At 58.1% G+C, this 21,208-nt stretch overlaps 1 protein-coding gene across 11 annotated transcripts in view; it reads right to left on the reverse strand.

Moving 5' to 3' along the window:
* AGRN (agrin) overlaps window positions 1–21,208 on the reverse strand; it is a 68,867-nt gene that overhangs the window by 12,417 nt on the left and 35,242 nt on the right. For all 11 annotated transcript variants that reach the window (XM_074558754.1, XM_074558764.1, XM_074558756.1 and 8 more), the window contains 19 exons: window positions 20,985–21,191; window positions 16,139–16,360; window positions 13,685–13,879; window positions 12,744–12,944; window positions 10,731–10,876; window positions 10,536–10,641; window positions 10,000–10,113; window positions 8,556–8,720; window positions 7,589–7,732; window positions 7,116–7,240; window positions 6,816–6,921; window positions 5,840–6,217; window positions 5,441–5,575; window positions 4,310–4,437; window positions 3,606–3,720; window positions 2,837–2,956; window positions 2,009–2,353; window positions 1,074–1,266; window positions 185–400 (listed from right to left, as the gene is read on the reverse strand). In XM_074558754.1, coding sequence (XP_074414855.1) covers window positions 185–400; window positions 1,074–1,266; window positions 2,009–2,353; window positions 2,837–2,956; window positions 3,606–3,720; window positions 4,310–4,437; window positions 5,441–5,575; window positions 5,840–6,217; window positions 6,816–6,921; window positions 7,116–7,240; window positions 7,589–7,732; window positions 8,556–8,720; window positions 10,000–10,113; window positions 10,536–10,641; window positions 10,731–10,876; window positions 12,744–12,944; window positions 13,685–13,879; window positions 16,139–16,360; window positions 20,985–21,191 — 3,361 coding nt within the window. The remainder of the gene's footprint in view (window positions 1–184; window positions 401–1,073; window positions 1,267–2,008; window positions 2,354–2,836; window positions 2,957–3,605; window positions 3,721–4,309; window positions 4,438–5,440; window positions 5,576–5,839; window positions 6,218–6,815; window positions 6,922–7,115; window positions 7,241–7,588; window positions 7,733–8,555; window positions 8,721–9,999; window positions 10,114–10,535; window positions 10,642–10,730; window positions 10,877–12,743; window positions 12,945–13,684; window positions 13,880–16,138; window positions 16,361–20,984; window positions 21,192–21,208) is intronic.

Raw genomic sequence — 21,208 nt, forward strand, 5'->3', positions numbered from 1 at the left:
GTGCCACACTCACATACCCAGTGCCACCCTCCCAGCAGCCGTGCCACACAAGAGTGCCACCCTCACGGGGTCAGTGCCCCCTCATGGGGCAGTGCCACACTGCTAGGCCCAGTGTCACCCCCATAGTAGCAGTGCCACCCTTGCAGGCCCAGTGCCACCCTCCCTGTCCCCATGCCACACTCACAGCGCCATGTGCTCGTGGGGCGCTCCCCCAATGAAGAGCTCGGTGTCCAGGTTGAGCCCGTCGGTGCCCGGGGGGCTGTGCCCGCTCACCGGGGGCTCCCCGTCCACGGCCAGCGTGCCCGTGCGCCGGTTCCGCGTCACCAGCAGCCGGTGCCAGCGCCCCGGCTCCACCGGCACCCGGCTGGTGACCGTGCCCGTGCCAGAGCCCGTGTCAAACCTGACAAAACATGGCTTGGGGTTCTTCAAGGTGCCAGCTGGGCTGTGCCAGGCGCGACTGGCACTGGGAGCTTTTGGAGACCCTTCCCTTCCCTTCCCTTCCCTTCCCTTCCCTTCCCTTCCCTTCCCTTCCCTTCCCTTCCCTTCCCTTCCCTTCCCTTCCCTTCCCTTCCCTTCCCTTCCCTTCCCTTCCCTTCCCTTCCCTTCCCTTCCCTTCCCTTCCCTTCCCTTCCCTTCCCTTCCCTTCCCTTCCCTTCCCTTCCCTTCCCTTCCCTTCCCTTCCCTTCCCTTCCCTCCTCAGATTCTGGAATACAAAAAAAGCCACTCTGGCTCTTTCCTCCCTTCCCTTTTTTCTCCCCCTCTCCACATTTCTCATCCCAGTTAAAAAAAACCCTACCGAAAAAAGATGTCTCAAAAAAACCCAACCTGCCAAAAAAACCCCAAACCTGCCAAAAAACCAACCTGCCAAAAACCCCAACCTCCCACACTGCAGAGCTTTCTGAACTCACTCAAAGTTAGTTCACTGAAAAGATGGAATGAGCTCCCTCAGTATTCCAGCCACACACACCCCAAAAAATCCTGATTTTTGCCCACTTAGAGGCCTTTTAGGATAGAAATTCCCCCGCTGGGATACAGATTCCCCCTTTGAGACACAATCCCCATGCCAGGCTGACCTGAGCTCCACGAAGCCGCCGAGCAGCGCCAGGGAGATGAAGTCCTTGCCGTGGCGCTGGGCGTTGTAGAGCAGCAGCCCACGGGGCTCGAGCGCGCGGAACTCCATGGAGATCCTGACGGTGTGGTACGCGCGCATGGTGCGGAACGCCAGCACCGAGCTGCCCCCGAAACTGGGCATGGACCCGCTTGGGGCTGCGGGGGAAAACAGGGGGGAAAATAGGGAGGAAATGGGGGGAAAATGGGGAAAACAGGAGGCGGAAGAGAGGGGGAAAAGGGCGGGAAGAATGGGGGGAAATGGGGGGAAAAAGAGGGCAAAGAATGGGGGGAAAGAACGAGAAAATGGGGGGAGAACAGGAGGGGAAAGGGGGAAGGGGGGGAAATGGGGAGAAAAATGGGGGGAAAGGAGGGGGAAAAGGGTGGAAAAAGGGTGAAGAACAGGGGAAGAAATGGGAGAAGAAAGAAAGGAAGAAGAAAGAAAGTGGGGGAAAAAAGGGAGGGGAAAGCGGGGGAAAGAGGGGGAAAGCGGGGGAAAGCGGGGGAAAGCGGGGGAAAGAGGGGGAAAGAGGGGGAAAGAGGGGGAAAGAGGGGGAAAGAGGGAACTTTTATTGAGCTTGGATTCATAAAAAGGGCAACTTGTTTGTGCCTCCCTTGAGGAGATCTGGGACTCCAAATCCCATAAAACCAACAGGGCTGGACACCCACTGTCATTTTCCATGGGATTTAGGAGGTCAAATCCCATTAAACCAGCAGGGCTGGACTCCCACAGCTTGCAGAGCCCCAGGTGAGTGGATTTTCAGCTGTTTTCCCATCCCTGGAAATGCCCAAATCCAGCCTGGCACAACCTGGCACAGGACGGGTGGCAACCTACCCACATCACGGGGTGAGAAGTGACTTTTAAGCCCCCAAATATGTGATTTCTGACACCACCACCTACCTTTCTCACAGAGATCCCCTCCTGTGCCCGGGGGGCAGCTGCAGGTGAAGCGGTGCCCGTCGTCCTGGCAGGTGCCACCGTGCAGGCAGGGCTGGGACTCGCAGGGCCGTGCCAGGGGGGTGCCAGGGGGCAGCTGGGTGGGCTTCCCCCTCCTGCTGCCGCTGCCAGGGCTGCGGGTGGTGCCCACAGGGCTGCGGGTGGTGCCCACGGGGCCGGGGCTGCCCGCGGGCTCCCCGTGCTGCCCCAGGGCCGCGGTGGCCGCGGGCACCCTGCGTGTGGTGCCAGGGGCCATGGTGGTGGCCGTGGTGGTGGTGACCGTGGTGGTGAAGAGCCGGGGGATCCAGTCTGGAACACAGCAGGGATGGGGTTGGCCGGGGGCAGGTGTGGGTTTGGGGTCAGCTGGGGGTTTGGGGCAGCTGAGGGTTGGTTTTAGGGTCAGATGTGGGTTTGGGTTGGGGTTAGGTGTGGGTGAGGTTTAGGTTTAGTTATGGGTTAGGTTTAGGGTTAGTTTTAGGGTCAGGTTTGGGTTAGTTTTAGGGACAAGTGTGGGTTAGGTTTAAGGTCAGGTGTGGGCTAGGGTCAGGGATGGATTTGTGTTAAAGTTAGCATTAGAGTTCGTGTCAGGTATGGGTCAGTTTTAGGGTCAGGTGTGGGTTTGGAAGTGCCCAAGCACCCTGTGGAAGATCCCTGCCCATGCCCAGTCCCCTCTAAGGTCCCTCCCAACCCCAAACATTCCGGGACCCACCCAGGGAAGCTTTTAAGGGGTTGGCAAGACCAGCAGAGCCCCCCAGGCATTGTGAAACCCCAAAGCAAGCGAGGGGCACTCACCAAAATCCATGAATTTGATGTGCTCCTGCTGGGGCCTCTTCACCAGGATGGTTTTCCTCTTGGCAGCCCGGAGCTGCTTCAGCAGGGCCCCCTGCACATCGGCGGCCGTGTAGGACGTGGCTGAGCCCAGCCAGGAGGGCAAAGGAGGGAGGCAACAGTGAGCATTCCAGTGGGAATTTCCTGCCCTTGACCTCCCCAAATCCCTCCTTTCCCATGGAAATAACCTTCCTTTCCCAAGGAAATAATCCTCTTCGCCAAGGAAAATAATTTTCCTTCCCAAGGAAAATAATTCTTTCCCAATGAAACTAACTCTCCTTTCCCAAGGAAAATAATATTCCATCCCAAAGAAAATAACCCTCCTTTCCAAAGAAAATAAACCTCTATTCTCAAGAAAAATAAACCACCTTTACCACGGAAAATAACTCTCCTTTCCCAAGGAAAATAATCTTCCTTTCCAAGGAAAATAATCCCTCCTTTCCCAAGGAAATAATCCTCCTTTCTTAACGAAAATAATCCTCCTTTCCAAGGAAAATAATCTTCCTTTTCCAAGGAAAATAATCCCTCAATTCCCAAGGAAAATAATCCTTCTTCCCAAGGAAAAGCCTTCCAGCTTCCTTAGCATGCAGCTCCTCCCATCTCTGCTAACACAGAAATTTTGCAGGATAGAAGACCCAACCCCAGTGAATTTTAGGATGGTTCTTTCCTTCCCCTCCCCAGGCAGATTTCCCAGCCAGAATTCCCTCTGGGAATGGCCAGGGAATGGCCCCACCTGGGTCAAAGTGGGCCTCCACGATGACCCTGACGGCGCTGCTCTGGCCCAGGTCCCGCACTCGGATGCTCCTGAAATCCTTCCTGACATCAGAACCCCGGAACAGCTCGTCCAGCTGGGGAAGGAAAGGGTTAACGGGGAGATCCTGGCACGGGGATCCTGCCAGGGAAAGATCCAGGCTTGGATTTGCTTCCCAGCCTTTGCAAGGCAGCCCGGTGACGGGGCGGGGGGACAGGGGACAACTCCTGCTGCTCTTCAGGGCCAAGGGAACAACAGGATCCATAAAATGGAACAGGGATGTTCTGTGACAATTCCAGCTGTTCTTTAGGGCCAAGGGAAGAACAGGATCCATAAAATGGAACAGGGATGTTCTGTGACAATTCCAGCTGTTCTTTAGGGCCAAGGCAAGAACAGGATCCATAAAATGGAACAGGGATGTTCTGTGACAATTCCAGCTGCTCTTTAGGGCCAAGGCAAGAACAGGATCCATAAATCAATTGGAACAGGGAACCATTGTCGATTTTGTGACCATTTTGGGTTCACCTTGGGTGTGGGCCCAAGGGTATCCATTGAGGAGACCCTTTTAACAAAGCCCTGCTTTTCTCTGTAACTCTGCTCTGTGAGCCTCTCCTCGCACAGCTGGCACTGCAGGGTGTCCCTCCCCTCGGTGCCAGCTGTGCCCCCACGAGGGGCACGGCGCTCACCGCGCTCTCGATGCTGCGCGCCGTCTCCCCGAAGAGCTCAGATTTGGGGTCGGCCATCTCCGGGGTGTAGAACAGCTCCTGGCCCTCCACCTCCTCCAGGATCAGCACTCCCTGGAACACCTTGGTGGCTGGGGAGGAGGAACACAAGACAAAGCCTTGAGCTGGGCAGGGGCGGAGAGGGAGCGTCCCTGGCGGGGGGATGGCAGTGTGGGGTAGTGCCAGTGCCGGGTTAGTCGGGATGGGGCGGGCACAGCCATGGAGGATTAGTGCTGGAGCAGATGGCAAGGACCAGGCTGGAGATGGCAGCTTTTACCAGACGGGTTCCTGCGAGCTCCGGCGCGGAGAGCAGCCCCCCTGCACCGCTGGGTGACAAGAGAGACACGTTAGAGGACAGAGGACACGCCAGGGCCCGGGGGCACCCACGGGCACACACGGGGCACAGCGGGGCCACCCGGGGCTGGGGGCCAGGGGGACACCTGGCACAGGGCAGCCACAGCCCTGCCAAACCCGCCTGGAGCTGCAGCAGAGTGCCAGGGCTGCATCCTGCCCTGGGCATGCAGAGCATGGAGAGATCCCGCTGTGGGAACCACACAGGAGGCTCCTTCTCCTTTCCATTTTCCCTTTCCCTTTTTCCTCTCCCTTTCCCTTTTCCTTTCTCTCTCCCTTTCCATTTTCACTTTCCCTCTTCCTTTTCCCTTTTCATTTCCCTTTTCCCTCTCCCTTTCCCTTCACACAGGACATTTAATCCTTTGTGGGTTAGGGTTTTTATCCTTTATGGGTTAAAAGGGAAAGTGTTGGGGTTTTTTCCAGAGGAAAAGGGGATGTTTTATTGGAAACCCCAAGGAACAAGGAAGAACTTGAGTGAGGAAAAATCTGTGATGTGGCCCCTGATTCCTGACCCCAGAGTGATCCCAAACCTTCCTCCAGCCCCGAATTCACCTGGAGAGCTCTGTGTGTCATCCCCTTGAGAGATCCCAATTCCTGACCCCAAAGGGATCCCAAACCTTTCCTTCAGCCCCAAATCCAGCTGGGCAGCTCTGTGTCCTCCCACCCTGAGAGATCCCAAACTCCCGACCCCACAGGGACCCCAAAGGAGCCCACAGGGACCCCAGACCCCATTCCCAGTCTCACCGGGGCAGTTGGTGCCCTCGGCATCGGCGGCTGCGGTTTTGCCGTCGGAGCAGCAGCCCAGGGCGCTGTTGTAGCACGTGGCCCTCTCGATGGCAGGCGTGGCTGTCACCCGGCCCTCGTCAGGCTCCTCCTCACCTGGGGGACACATGGGAGACACCCAGCAGTGACACCTCTGTGTGGCACCTGCCCTGCTCATGGTGACATCCGGGGACTGAAGACACCAGGGGACAGCCCCCAGTGGCCTGGAGACATTCAATGGCACTGCCCAGGGGACACGGAGCGTGGCACTGCCCAGGGGACACCCAGTGCCCAGGGGACACGGAGCATGGCACTGCCCTGGGGACACCCAGTGCCCAGGGGACACCCAGAGCCCCCCCCAGAGCCCGGGGTGGCACTCACCAGCGGATCCTGCCCCGCTGGCCTCCTGGTCCCCACTGGTGCCCATGTCCTGGTCCCCGCTGCCCTCGGCGCTGCCGGACTCGCCGTAGCTGGGCTGGCTGGTGGCCGCCACCACGGGCACGGTGGCCAGCGGGCGGACGGTGGCCTTGTGCACGCCGTGGGTGACCCAGGCCGTGGTGGTGGCCGGCCTGGCCGTTGTCACACGCCTGGTGGTGGGGTGGCCTCGCTCCGTGGGCCTGGCTGGCGGCGGTGACGGGCTGGTGGCCGCCCCAGTGGGCAGGGGGGGCTGTGGGGTGGCCCGAGGGGGCGCGGGCAGCTCCGGGGGCACCGTGGGCAGCGGCGTGGGGGACACCGGGGAGATCGTGTGGGTGATGGACTCTGCAGGGACACAGACACGGAGGTGAGGGGGTGGCACTGGGGAGGGGGGGACAAAGCTTGGGAAGGGCAACTGCTGTGCCAGGGGATGTCCCGTGGGGTGGCAGGGCCAGCCTGAGGACACGGGGCTGGCACTGCCATGGGGACACTGAGTGTGGCACTGTCCTGGGGACACTGGGCATGGCACTGCCCTGGGGACACTCACCGTGGCACTGCCCTGGGGACACTGAGTGCAGCACTGCCCTGGGGACACTCACCATGGCACTGCCCAGGGGACATTGAGTGCAGCACTGCCCCAGGGGACACTCACCCACCATGGCACTGCCCTGGGGACACTCACCGTGGCACTGCCCTGGGGACACTGAGTGCAGCACTGCCCTGGGGACACTCACCGTGGCACTGCCCAGGGGACACTCACCGTGGCACTGCCCCAGGGGACACTCACCGTGGCACTGCCCAGGGGACATTGAGTGCAGCACTGCCCTGGGGACACTCACTGTGGCACTGCCCAGGGACACTCACCGTGGCACTGCCCAGGGGACATTGAGTGCAGCACTGCCCTGGGGACACTCACTGTGGCACTGCCCCAGGGAACACTCACCGTGGCACTGCCCCACGTGCTTGACCGTGATGTGCTGGCCCTGCCTGCAGGCGATGGTCCGCAGCTGGCACTGGTCCCCGTAGGTGACACCATCAGAGCCACACACCTGGGGACACAGGGGACACCAGAGCTGAATGCTGGCAGTGGTTTTGGGGGCTCCTCTGGGGCACAGAGGGACCCAGGGTGGCTCAGGGGTGCCAGGGGACATCTGTGACCCGTGTGTCCCCCTTGCCCAGCAGGGAACAGCTCCTGCAGGACTCTGTGTCCCCCCCAAAGCCCCCCAGAGGGGTGTCCCCAAACCTTGGTGGTGTTGGCCTCGGGGCACAGCGGGGACGGGCACTCGCAGTGGGCAAAGCCGTTGAGCTCCACGCACGAGGCCCCGAAGTCACAGCTCAGCTCCTCGCACGACCTGGGGGCTGAGGGGTCTGGGCAGGGCGAGAGGGGAGCCGGGAAACATCCCAGTAAGTCAGGAGCCAAAATCCCAGACACACAGGTGCCCAAATCCCAAATAGACAGGTGCCAAAATCCCAAATAGGAGTGTAAATCCCAGTTATGCAGGACCCAAAACCCCAAATAAACAGGATCCCAAATTCCAAATAAACAGGACCCCAACCCCTAAATAAACAGGACAGAAACCGTCAGTGCTGCAGGACCCAAACCCCCAAATAACCAGTACCCAAACCCCCAAATAACCAGTACCCAAACCCCCAAATAACCAGTACCCAAACCCCCAAATAAGCAGCACCCAAACCCCAAACCCCGAAGCCTCTCACCCTTGTGGCAGCCGGCGGTGCCCAGGCTGCTGCCGTCGGGGCACTGCGTGCACTTCATGCCCGTGATGCCCGTCCTGCAGGAGCACAGCCCCGACATCTGCTCGCAGTCATCCCGCACCGAGCCCACGGGGTCACAGTGGCACGCTGCAGCGGGGACGGGGGAGAACGGGTATGGGGTGGGAAAAACACAGGTATGGGGCGAGAAAGAGGAAAACGCAGTTATAGGGTGGGAAAGGGGGGCCTGGCAGCCATAGGGGAAGGGGGGTAGTGATGTGACATCCCTGTCACTCAGGGAAGTGTCCCACCCCTGTCAGGGCATTGTCCCACCCCTGTCCCACCCCTGGGCAGTGTCTCCTCACTGTCACTCAGGGGGTAACACCCTTGTCCCAGTCATGGGGTGCCTCATCCCTGTCACTCAGGGGTGTCTCCTCACTGTCACTCCCAGGAGCCACCCTGTTCCCCTTGGGCACTGTCGCTGTCCCGTCACTCACGGGTGCCACCCTGTCCCCCAGCAGTGCCCCCTCACTGTCCCTGTCCCATCACTCACGGGTGCCACCCTGTCCCCCAGCAGTGTCCCCTCCCTGTCCCTGTCCTGTCACTCACGGGTGCCTCCCTGTCCCCCAGCAGTGTCCCCTCACCGTCCCTGTCCCCTCACTCATGGGTGCCACCCTGTCCCCCAGCAGTGCCCCATCACTCACGGGTGCCACCCTGTCCCCCAGCAGTGTCCCCTCACTCACGGGTGCCACCCTGTCCCTCTTGGGCACTGTCGCTGTCCCTGTCACTCAGGGGTGCCACCCTGTCCCCCAGCAGTGTCCCCTCACTCACGGGTGCCACCCTGTCCCCCAGCAGTGTCCCCACCCTGTCCCCCAGCAGTGTCCCCTCCCTGTCCCTGTCCCGTCACTCACGGGTGCCACCCTGTCCCCCAGCAGTGTCCCCTCACCGTCCCTGTCCCTGTCCCGTCACTCACGGGTGCAGCCGCTCCGTCCGTCGGTGACGATGCCGCGGAAGTTCCAGAAGCCGGGCTCGCAGCGGTCGCACTTGAGGCCGCCCACGCCGGGCTTGCAGGAGCACTGCCCCGTGCCCGGGTCACAGGAGCCGCCGTAGGAGCCGTAGGGGTTGCACTGGCACGTGCCTGAGGGCAGGGACACGGGGACACCCGGGTCACCGCCCTGTGCCACCCTGTGCCACCGGCTGCTCTCACCATCGGCCCCGGGCTGCCACCAGGAGCTCGATGCCATCAAGAGCTCGTCTCTCATTAACATCAAAGGGGAAGGAAGCTATTAGAGGGTGATTATTAATTCATTAACGAGCAGCTTGATGGAGGGGAGGCAGCCAAAGATAGACAGCCAGGCGCTGTCCTTGTCCCAGCGGGAAGGGGACAGAAAGGGACATCATCCAGCTGCTTTTCCCCCCATTATCCAGCTGCTTTTCCCCCCATTCTCCAGCTGTTTTCCCCCCATTATCCAGCTGCTTTTCCCCCCATTTTTCAGCTGTTTTCCCCCCATTCTCCAGCTGTTTTCCCCCCATTATCCAGCTGTTTTCCCCCCATTTTTCAGCTGTTTTCCCCCCATTCTCCAGCTGTTTTTCCCCCATTATCCAGCTGCTTTTCCCCCCATTTTTCAGCTGTTTTCCCCCACTATCCAGCTCTCCCTGCTCAGCATTACCCCACCCTGGAGCTGTGTCTCCCCGGGCTGATGTTTCCCCCACCAGGCAGCCACAGCCTCAGCTGTTGAGAGCCTTTCAAAACGCTCCTGCTGGCTCGGATAATTAGTGAATAAATATTAATGAGCCCCTGGCCAGCTCAGCTTCCTGCACAGGGGGTCACCCAGCTGTCACTGGGCCTCTGGAAGGTCCCAGGTGACACGTTCCCCTCCATGGAATATTCTGTCACTCTGGCAGGTGGAAATGCCTGAGCCCAGTGGAACCAAGGCCCTGGAGGCACCTCTGGGGACACCCAAAGTGTCCCCTCCAGCATTCCCAAGGGATTGAGGCCTGGGAGGTGGCTCAGGGATTTTAGAGGATCACCAGTGAGAGGTTGTGGGGCAGGAGGGGTCAGTCCCTTCTCCCAGGGACAAGGGACATGACCAGAGGAAAAGCTGCACCAGGGGAGGTTCAGCTTGGATATTTGGGAAGATTTGTTCACTGGAAGCGTGGTCAGGGTTTGGAATGGGCTGCCCAGGGAAGCAGTGGAATCACCAACCCTAGAAATGCTCAAAACCCTGAGCATGTGGCTCAGGGGTGGCATGTGGCACTTGGGGACAGGATTTTGTGGTGACCACAGCGGTGCTGCAGCTCAGGAGGACTTTTCCAACCTGAATATCCCCTGATCCCACATCTGGGGAGGGTCCAGCCTCATCTCCCAGGGACAGCCCCCCAGACCCTCCCTGCAGCCCCCCGGGGGTGGCACTCACTGGGACATCCAGCAGCTCCCACGCCCAGCGCCAGGGTGACGTTGTCGGGGCAGCAGCCGTAGACGCTCTGGCTGCAGTGCACGACCAGCAGGGGTGGCGGGGTGGTGGCCAGGGCTGCAGGGGAGGGGACAGGGACACAAGGGTCACCTCAGCACCCGGGATGTGGCAGCGTTCCCATAAATCTCCTGGAGGTGCTGGGAACTGCAGGGGAGGCCGGGACAGGGGACAGCAGAGCATGGGGACAGTGGGGTGGCCGCTGAGAGCAGTTCCTGCTTATGCCCAGGGAAAGGACAGCAGGGACAGAGCTGGGGACAGAGCTGGGGACAGAGCCAGCAGGGAGGGGTGGCTGCCCTCAGGGGACACACCCAGGGACACACCCAGCAGGGAGGGCATGGCTTCCTTTAGGGGACATAGCTGGGGACACACCCAGCCAGGTAAGCATGGCTTCTCTCAAGGGACACACAAAGGGACACACCCAGGGGACACACCCAGGGGACACACCCAGGGGACACACCCAGGGGCAGGAGGGGACTCACCCCGGCAGGCTCCCTGGCTGGTGACAAAGAGCTCCTGGCGCTTCTCGCACCGCGTCTTCTTCAGCTCGCACTCGTTAGCGTAGGTGACGCCGTCAGAGCCACACACCTGCCAGCAGCAGGGCCAGGGCACAGCTCAGGGCAGCCCCTGGCAGGCTGTGCCCCCCGGGGAGGGGACAGGAGGAGGGCAGGGCTCACCGGGCTGCGGGGCACGGCCACGCAGGTGAAGTCACAGACGCAGGGCTCGTCCTCGGCGTCCTCGTCCCACCAGCCCCCGAAGTGGCGGCAGCGCTCCTGCTCACAGTCACTGCCATCCCCCGAGCCCGAGCCCCCCGAGCCACACTCTGGGCACAGGGAGGGAAGGGTTAACCCCTGAGCTTGGCTCCTGCACTCCCCAAGCCCCCTGAGCCACACTCTGGGCACAGGGATGCAATGGGTTAATCCCTGAGCTTGGCTCCTGCACTCGATGCCATCCCTTGAGCCCCCCGAGCCACACTCTGGGCACAGGGAAGGAAGGAAGGGGTTTAACCCCTGAGCTTGGTTTATTGAGATTTAAAGTGAATTTGTTACACTGGAGACAGTTCTGCTTGGGATGGTGTAGGATTATTGGAGGTTGTGCTGGAAATAGGACAAATCCCAACTGCGCAGGACCCAAAACCCCAAATAAACAGGAACCAAAATCCCAAATAAACAGGAGCCAAAATCCCAAATAAACAGGTACCAAAATCCCAAATAAACAGGACCCAAAATCCCAGTTATACAGGAATCTAAATCCCAGTTATTCAGAAACTTAAATTCCAGTTATGCAGGACCCAAAATCCCAGTTATACACGACCCTAAATCTCAGTTATGCAAGACCCAAAATCCCAAATAAACACCCCAAAGTGTGCACAGGGAGATTGTGGGTGACGTGGAGCTGGGCAAGGGCTGGGATGTGGGGCTGGGATGTGGGGTGGGAGAGGAGCGAAGCCCCTGGAGCTCTGCAGGATCAGCAGCAGCAGCAGCAGCAGAGATGTGGCTGAGATTTCAAAGGCTGCTGGAAGGGGAGCAGGGATGGGGGAAGGGGAACCTGGCCCTTTTTCTGGCGTGATCAAAGGCTGGGCTTTGGCATTACACACAGAATTATTCAGCTCTGCCTGAGGAGGGACAGCAACCTGAAATCCCCCGAGCAGGGCTGTGATCAAACACCCTGCTCTGTGCTCTCCCTGTGCCCTGCTCTGACGTCCTCCCCACGTGTGCCAGGCACCCTCGGCTCCCTCCTGTGCCAGCAGAGCCCACAGCTTCCCCTGAGTGGGAAAACTCGGCGCGCTTTTATTTTTAGGCTCACCAAGGCGACCCCAAAACCTTCCCTGGAGCTCTGCTGAGGCAACAGAGCCGTGGGATGGGATGGGATGGAAGGGAGCTTAAAAACCATCCAGGATCAAACCCCTGCCAGGGCCCAGGGATGGCCCTGGAGAGGGAGGATTTACAGAGGATGCAGAGACAGGACAAGGGGGAATGGATTCCAACTGAAAACCCTGATGTTTGGGGGGGAAATAGGGAAAAAAGAGGGAAAATTTACATGAGATGTAGGGACAGGGCAAGGGAGATTGGCTTCAAACTGAAAACCAGGAAATTTAGGTGGGATATGGGGGAAAAAGAGGGAAAATTTACATTGGATGCAGAGACAGGACAAGGGGGAATGGCTTTAGACTGAAAACTGGGAAGTTTAGGTGGGAAATAGGGAAAAAAATTCTCCTTTTAGTTTGGCTAGAATTGGAAAAAACTGGGAGAGTGGAATGGGGGTTGGAATTAGAAGGGGGCTGGTGCAGGACTGGGGGTGCTGGGGGTCGTTTGGGCAGTGAGGGAAGCATGGCTGGCACAGGAGGGGATGCTCTGAGGGGTTTGGGGTCTCACAGGGCACAGAGGGGATGCTCTGAGGGGTCTGGGGTCTCACAGGGCACAGAGGGGATGCTCTGAGGGGTTTGGGGTCTCACAGGGCACAGAGGGGATGCTCTGAGGGGTCTGGGGTCCCACAGGGCACAGAGGGGATGCTCTGAGGGGTCTGGGGTCTCACAGGGCACAGAGGGGATGCTCTGAGGGGTCTGGGGTCTCACAGGGCACAGAGGGGAGGCTCTGAGGGGTCTGGGGTCCCACAGTGTGAAGCAAATGAAGCTCCCCTCCCTCCTCCCTGCCTTTCCCCCACGCCCTGCAGGAGCAGGACCAGCGCACCGTCCTCGCAGGGTCCCATCCTGGCCACCTCGATGCTCCTCTGCAGCTGGCACGAGGCCTCCTGCAGCTGGCAGGGGCTGCCGTAGGTGACGCCGTCGGTGCCGCAGACGGGCGCCGGGGGCTGGCGCTGGCAGCGCGGGCACAGGCACTGCCCGGCCACGCAGCGGCTGCCGAAGGAGCACACGGAGCTGCCACACGACTCTGGGGCACAGGAGAGACACCCTCAGGCACCCGAGCGGCTCCCGCACCATTATCGTTATTAGCTTGTTATTAATTCATTATTAATTTAATTTGTTATTCCTAGTTTAATCCCTGCAAACTGGGTGCCCACCCCGAGTATTTTGGATTCCCAGCAGCTCTTTTCTGGAGGGAAATAAATCCCATTTAATCATTTACTCTGCCACCCTCAGCCATCCTCCCCCGAATTGCTGGGGCATCTCAGCCCAGCTGGACAGGTTTGTGTGAGGCTGAAATCATCATCGTGGCTTTTGTGATAACGAAGGAGCTGAGCAGGGCTTTTAATTCATTAAGAAATTAGCCCAGACAGCTCCCCGGGCTGGGGAGTGGGGAGGAAAGCAGGAACAAAGAGGAATTGACCCCAGGGGATGGAGGGGCGGGAGGGGATCAAACCCAGCTCTGCTCTCACTTCTGCTGCTGGCTGTTAACACATTTTTATCCTAATTCCTACCCTGGCCCCACGGACATTAATCCAATTTCTCTGCTTGGCTCACACAAATAACACGGGGGGCACTTCCAGTGATGGGGGGAAACCAAACCAAAGCTGCTGGAGAGCCTGGAAATACCAAATTATCCCCCAGGTAAAAGGGAAAATCACCCAGGCAGGGCGTGAGAGCGACCAAAGCCGCGCAGGGCCGCGCATCGGTGACACGGGGGACAAAGATGGGGACAAAGAGGGGACAAGGGGACACGGTGGCACTCACTGCAGGGGCCCTGGGCAGCCACCAGGATGTCCTTCTGCTGGGTGCAGGCCCTGACGTGCAGCTCGCACTCGCTGCCGTAGGTGTTGCCGTCGGTGCCGCACACGGGCTGCGCCGAGGGCACGCACTCGGTGGGGCACACGCAGCGCCCCGTCTCCGCCTCGCAGATGGCACCGAACTGGCACTTCCCGCAGGGCTCTGGGCACGGCAGCGCAAAAACACGGTCAGAGCAGCTCCGGAGGCCGCGCTGGGCCATTGCGGGGTGCGGGTAAAGCTCATTCTTGAGCGCGCTTTGACCCGGATTCTCCCAGGGATAAGGCAGGAATAGGTTCTCTGGCAACCTCCCCACTTGTCTGTTATTAGATACCTACTATTAGGAAATATTATTATCTATTATTAGGAAATAGTATTATATTTTTATATATTTATTTATCATTTCTCTGGGCTGGAGGAAAAGCTCATTTTTGAGTGCGCTTCAACCTGGATGCTCCCAGGGATAAGGCAGGAATGGATTCTCTGGCAACCTCCCCACTTGTCTGTTATTAGATACCTACTATTAGGAAATATTATTATCTATTATTAGGAAATAGTATTCTATTTTTATATATTTATTTATCATTTCTCTGGGCTGGAGGAAAAGCTCATTTTTGAGTGCGCTTCAACCTGGATGCTCCCAGGGATAAGGCAGGAACGGATTCTCTGGCAACCTCCCCACTTGTCTGTTATTAAATACCTATTATTAGCTAGTATTAGGAAATATTATTATATAATATTATATATTTTTATATAAATTATCTGGGTTGGAGTTAAAGCTCATTTTTGAGGGACACCTTCTGCTCTTCAACCCTTATGCTCCCAGGGATGAGGCAGGCACAGATTCTCTGGCAACTTCCCCACAATCTGTTACTAAATACCTATTATTAGATATTATTAGGAAATATGATATTTTATATTTTTATATTTTATATTAATATATATAGTGCTACTATTTTTTTTTCCTATTATTAGGAAATATTTAGAATAGAGACTCGACAAGGTAAAGGCCCTGTCAAGCTTCTAAAGCAGGGAAATGATGCCTCAGGTTTTGGCTTTTCTATTTTTCAGATTCTGCACTGATGCCGCAGGTTTCAGTTTTTCTAATTTTCAGATTCCGTGCTGCTTTCGTGTGTAGTTCTGAGCTTCACATAAAGGTTCTCATTTGGTTTTTTTCTGGGGGCACAAAAACCCTTGATTTTGTATCAAAAAGAAAAACCCTCTCGGAGCAGCTCTCCCTCCTTGCAGGAGACAGCAGCAAGCACATCCCCTGACTCCTGGGGATTCACTGATTCATCCTCCCCTCCCAACACCTCCCTCCCTCCCTGCCAGTCATTTCACCAGGAATTTGGCTCCAAGGTGCTTTTCCTGCTTTTCTCCTGCACACAGCAGCTGCTGCCTTGGCATGGGGGAGGAGGAGGCACCAACCCCCTGCTCAGCTCCTGCTGTTGGCCTGGAGGCTTTTATTCTGCTCTGGAGATTTTTATTCTGGTTTTTATCCTGGACTGGGGTTTTTTGTCCTGGTTTTTATCCTAGCCTGGTGGTTTTTATTCTGGTTTTTATCCTAGCCTGGTGGTTTTTATCCTGGCCTGGAGGCTTTTGTTCTGGTTTTTATCCTGGACTGGTGTTTTTTATCCCGGTCTAGAGGTTTTTATTCTGGCCTGAAGGTTTTTATCCCAACCAGGAGGTTTTCATCTTGGCCTGGACATTTTCATCCCAGCCTGGATATTTTCATCCTGGCCTGGAGGGTTTTATCCCACCCTGGAGGTTTTTCTTTTAACAACCACAAAATAATCTCCCTACCCAAATCTCATCACATCCTTTGTCCTTCACCCTGGTGTTCCTTTTAAGGATGCACACAGGCCAACAACAACAACAACAACAACAACACAACAATAATCCCAGCCCAAATCTCATCACAGGGCTCCTTGTCCTTGATGCTGATGTCCCTTTGAGGACACAGCCACCACCACCACCACCACCACCATCACCACAATCCCAGCCCAAATTTCACCGCAGGGTCCCTTGTGCCTGGTGGCAATGTCCTCCCTCCAACCCCGGCCGTGTCTCACCGCAGGGCCCCTTGTCCCTGACACCAATGTCCCCCCAGTCCCACCCCGGCCATGTCTCACCGCAGGGCCCCTTGTGCCTGACACCAATGTCCCCCCAGTCCCACCCTTGGCCGTGTCTCACCACAGGGCCCCTTGTGCCTGATGCCAATGTCCCTTTGGTGATACACCCACCCCAATCCCACCCCGGCCGTGTCTCATCGCAGGGCCCCTTGTGCCTGACACCAATGTCCCTTTGATGATACACCCACCCCAATCCCACCCCGGCCGTGTCTCATCGCAGGGCCCCTTGTGCCTGATGCCAATGTCCCTTTGATGATACACCCACCCCAATCCCACCCCAGCCGTGTCTCACCGCAGGGCCCCTTGTGCCTGACGCCGATGTCCCTCTGCAGCAGGCAGGCCATGGCCTGCAGCTCGCAGGCGCTGCCGTAGCTGCGCTGGTCGGTGCCGCACACGGGGTCGTAGCGGCCCTGGCACTGCTGCTGGCACTCGCACACGGCCTCCTGGTTCTTCACCACGCACGTGGCCCCGAAGGAGCACTCCACGCTCAGGCAGGGGCTGGGAGCGCCCAGGTCTGCAGGGGACAGGGATGGCACGGCTGGCACAGGGCGGGATGTCACAGTGTCCCATGGGGCACCTGCCCACCCTGAGCCGTGGTGGGTGTCAGGGCTGCTGGGCTCTGCGCCCTCCTGCCAGCCTGCCGTGCCCAGCTCAGCACGGCCCCTGTGCCTGGCACAGGTGAGGGATGGGCACGGGGACAGGGACAGGATGGGCACCGCGTCCCCTTGCCAGAAACGGGAGCAGCAGCAGCACTGGCAGAACCTTCCAGCGAGCTCCCACGGGGAGGGCTCACTGCTGGGATCCACTGCTCCCTGAAAACCAGCTCCCTTCTCCCCTGGGATCCACTGCTCCCTGAAAACCAGCTCCCTTCTCCCCTGGGATCACACTGCTCCCTGAAAATCAGCTCCCTTCTCCCCTGGGATCCACTGCTCCCTGAAAACCAGCTCCCTTCTCCCCTGGGATCCACTGCTCCCCTCCCTGGGATCCCACTGCTCCCTGCAAAGAGGAGCTGGCTGGGGAGGACACCCCTGGTTCCACCACCCTGCTCATTCCCCACCCCATCCTCTTCCCTGGGAGCTGCTGTGGGGCAGGATGGGCACACCCCGTGTCCTTCCCTCAGCCCAGACTCCCCCTGGACGCACAGCCCCAGCCCAGCAGTGCCACCTCCCCGGGGGTGACCAAGTGCCAGCACAGAGCAGAGGCCGTGTCCCGCTCCCTGCAGGCAGGGACAGCCCAGGGCTCACCCCAGCTCCCAGCCAGGAATCCCCCCAGCACCCAGAGCTGAGGAAGGGGTGGCCGTGCTGCTGGGGACAGAGCCAGCACTGCCCTGTGACCCTCTGGGACAAGGAAAGGACACCACAGGGTTCACCCGGGCTGGACAGCGACAAGGACACAGGACAAGGACACAGGTGGGGACAGACAACACAGCCTGGAGGAGATGGAGCGACAGCAGACACAGCACAGCCCTGGCAGCAGGCAGAGAGCTGGGCAAGGTCCCTCTGCATGCCCTGGGCACCTCTGTGGCACCCTGTGCCAGGCAGGAAGGGCCTGGAGCAGGATCTGCCCACCTAACCCAGCCTAGGGCCAGGGTCTGCGAAGGAACAGGGACAGGGGACAGCTCAGGCACAGGGACACAGCTCTGTCCCCAAATTCAGGCACAGGGACACAGCTCTGTCCCCAAACTCAGGCACAAGGATACAGCTCTGTCCCCAACTTCAAGCACAAGGACACGGCTCCAGCTCTGGCACAAGGACATGACTCCAGCTCTGTCCCCAACTTCCCTGCAGTTCTGAGCTCTCCCCAAGCACCAGGAATTGCTCCCTGGGCTGCTGTGCCCACGTTTGTGTCCCTTTTTTGTCCCCTAACCATGTCCCCCATACAGAGCCGCCAATTCCACAGGGAACATTCCCAGGGAGCAGCCAATTCGGAGCAGAACCAGCTCCTGTGAGCCTGGCAGAGGGAGCTGGGAGGGAGCCCTGGGCTGGGGCAGGGGACAAGCAGGACACACGGCACAGCTGGAGTGGCACAGCTGGGGCAGCACAGCTGGGGCGGCCCTGGGCAGGCACAGCTCCAGGCAGGAGGATCTGGGGAAGCCAAGGGGGTCATTTGGGAGCAGAAGGAGAGGGAAAATCAACCAGGAGCATCCAGGGTGATGCAGCAGCCCTGGGGGGGGGGGCTGGCTGAGGAGTGGGGGGCTCCCAGCACCCACCTCTGCTCCCACTCTCCTTTGCCCGGAGGGCACAGCGGGCACCGGGCAAGAGCAATTTCCACTCCAGCAGGGTTTGGGGCCAGGGGTGGGACAGAGCCCAGGGCAAGCTCTCCATCCTGGGGGCTCTCAGGCCCAGCTAGAGCCAGGTGGGAGCAGTGAGAGGGGCCACGGAGCAGGGGCAGCTCCCAGCTGAGGTGTCCGGGCAGGGAGCAGGAGGGTGGTGCCGGGACAGAATTCCTTCCTCCACACAGGCAACACTGTAAAACACAAGACACAGACAAAAGAGGAAAGAGAGAGAGAGAAAGAGAGGACAGCAGAGAGAGGAAAAGACAGATGCAACTACAGACACCTTCCTTCTTTCCTTCACTCCTGGCCACACCAGCCTCACCCCATCCCTTCTTTCTCAGCTGCAGCACCCAGAGGGATTCAAACCAAGAAATTTGATGGTGAATGCTTATCAAGAATAATTATTTTACCAATTGAAATTGCAAAACTTGTTTTTGAATGAAGACCGGAGCTGAAAACAAACAAACAAGCGAGCTCTTAACAGCTAGCTACAAAATAGAAATTCCTGTGAGATGTATTTTCCAATTGTTCTCCCAATCACTTTCCTCCCTTTTAATGGCTTGGATGGTTTTGTTTGGCTTTGCCTCGCTGGCCTGGCTGCTGGAAAAGGCAGGAGAGCTCAGGGTTTGTCAGGCAGGTGCTCGGTAAAGAGGGGTTAAAGCGCTGCCGAGCCCTTCCCCAGCTCCGCATTCCCACAGCTCTGAGCTTCTCCTGCTCCTTTCCAGAGCTGACAGGGCTAAAAAAACCCGCTCACACCTCCTGGGGCTGGGCTCCAGGGCTGCCTGGGGCTGTCACAGGCACTCTGCAGCCCCAGCATGGCAGGCAGAGCCCTGCGTTTGATCCACTCCCCCATTTTCTGCTCGTGTCCCACCAGGATGCAGCTCCTGGAAGCAGATGTGCCCTGGGCAGCAGGGAGGGGAGCTGGAACCAAGGAGAGGGAGGTGCAGGGAGGAATGGCAGGTGCACCAGGAGCTCACCCTGCTGCTCCTGGCCCTTCTCCACGGAACACGGTGGAAATGATGCGTGGCTGATGCTCAGGGCAGCGTGAATTCCCTGCTCGTCCCAGAAATTTGGGAATTTTCAGCCTCTCGAGGAGGCACAGGGGAGGGGGAGGCTTCAGTGGATTTTTTTAAAATATTTTCCAGGTTCTATAAATTTGATTCATATAACATATTATATAATATAATTAATATATTGTATAACATGTATTTATATATTCTTATATTTATATATTATAATACAATTATATTTTTCTATATATAATATTATGCATTATATAGAATGCATAATTTATAATAATATAATCTATATTAATATCTCTTTTTATATTGATATATTAAATAATCTATTTAAAAGAACATATTAATGTTCTATATGTTAATATTAACATATTAATATTCTAGCCTCTAGAATGCAACCCCCTATCCAGGGTTGCAAAAAATCCCCCCTGATGGGATCACAGCCCTTCCCACAGGGAAAACCTGGGGGATTGACTCCCAGCCATTCCCCCACCAGGAACACAGAGAAATGGAGGCTTAAAAATAACAGCTGTGATTATTCTGAGTGGGATTTTGGGAGCCTGACAAATTCTTTTCCAGCAGCTGGGTCTGGCAGCCTTGAAATCCTCCAGCAGGAGCACAAAGCCAACAAAACACATCCCCAGCGTGGGATCCTGATTGCCAAGCACTTCAGGAGGCTCAGCCCAGCTGATACCTGATCAAACATCAGCTTAAAAGAACAGGACGCAGTTCCAGAGGTGGGAGAAACCCAAACTGCGCTGGAACGAACAACCTGTAACTCATCCAAACGAGTGCAGGGGCTGCTTCAACCTCCTGCACTTCCTGGGGGAGAACCTCACACCTGGGCACTCCTAAGGATCCCATCCTACCCCATCCTCCTGAGAAAGGTCCATGGGGAGCTTCTCCTAGAGACGAGACAAAGACACGGTGAGAGCTGCACAGAGGGCACAGAGGGAAGGGCTCCTGGTGGAGAGAGGCAGGCAGGCATGGAAGGGAGAGCATGGATGGAGTTTGGAGACTGGCACTACCCCGGGAGGAGCAATGGATGGCATGGATTGAGGGGAACAGAAACCAGCAGGAGGTCACAGACGCGTGGCTTAAACACAGAAGGGTGTCCCCAGTGTCACAGAGCACACAGAGACAGGAGACGTGCACACAGCAGGGCTGCTGGAAGGACAGAAACACGGGCAGGGACGGGCCAGGCTGAGCCCAGGGACCGCTCAGTGGGCACCCACTGCAGCCCTGAGCGTGCCACCCAGCCTGGAGAGGGCTGGAAGGGCCAGGGGTGGGGATCAGCATCCCCATGGGACAGCATCCCTGTGGGATGATCTGGGGACCAGCATTCCTATAGGACAGGAGGGAACAGCATCCCCATTGGACAACTTGGAGTCTGACACCCTACAGGACAGCTTGGAGACCACCATCCCTATGGGACAACATGGGGCCCACCACCCCTACAGGACAATCTGGGGACCATCATCTGCACATGACATCACCCCTAGTGGACAACTTGGGGCCCATGATCCCTGTGGGACCACTTGGGGACCATCATCCCTGCAAGACAACTGGGGGCCCACCACTCCTCCGTGACACCACCCCTGTGGGACAACTTGGGGACCATCATCCCTGCAAGACAACTGGGGGCCCACCACTCCTACGTGACACCACCCCTAGTGGACAACTTGGGGCCCACGATCCCTGTGCGACAACTTGGGGCCCACCATCCCCACATGATGCCACGTCTCCAGGACAACTCGGGGCCCACCACACCCACATGACCCCACGCCCATGGGCCAGCTTGGTGCCCCCCTCCCCGTTCCCCCATCCCCGTGCGCGGCGCTCACCGCAGGGCCCGCTGTGGCGCGTGGGGATGTGCTGCTGCTGCAGGCACTCGGCGCGGCGCCGCTGGCAGTCGCTGCCGTAGGTGCGGCCGTCGCGCGCGCACAGGGGCCGGAAGGCGCCGTCGCAGGTGATGCGCTCGCAGGAGCAGCGCGCGGCCCCGCGCCGGTTCAGGCACACGGCGCCCAGCCGGCACGGCTCCGGGCACTGGTCTGCGCGACAGGGCACG

The sequence above is a fragment of the Zonotrichia albicollis genome, chromosome 25, assembly GCF_047830755.1.
Source record: "Zonotrichia albicollis isolate bZonAlb1 chromosome 25, bZonAlb1.hap1, whole genome shotgun sequence".
Lineage (NCBI taxonomy): Eukaryota > Metazoa > Chordata > Aves > Passeriformes > Passerellidae > Zonotrichia > Zonotrichia albicollis.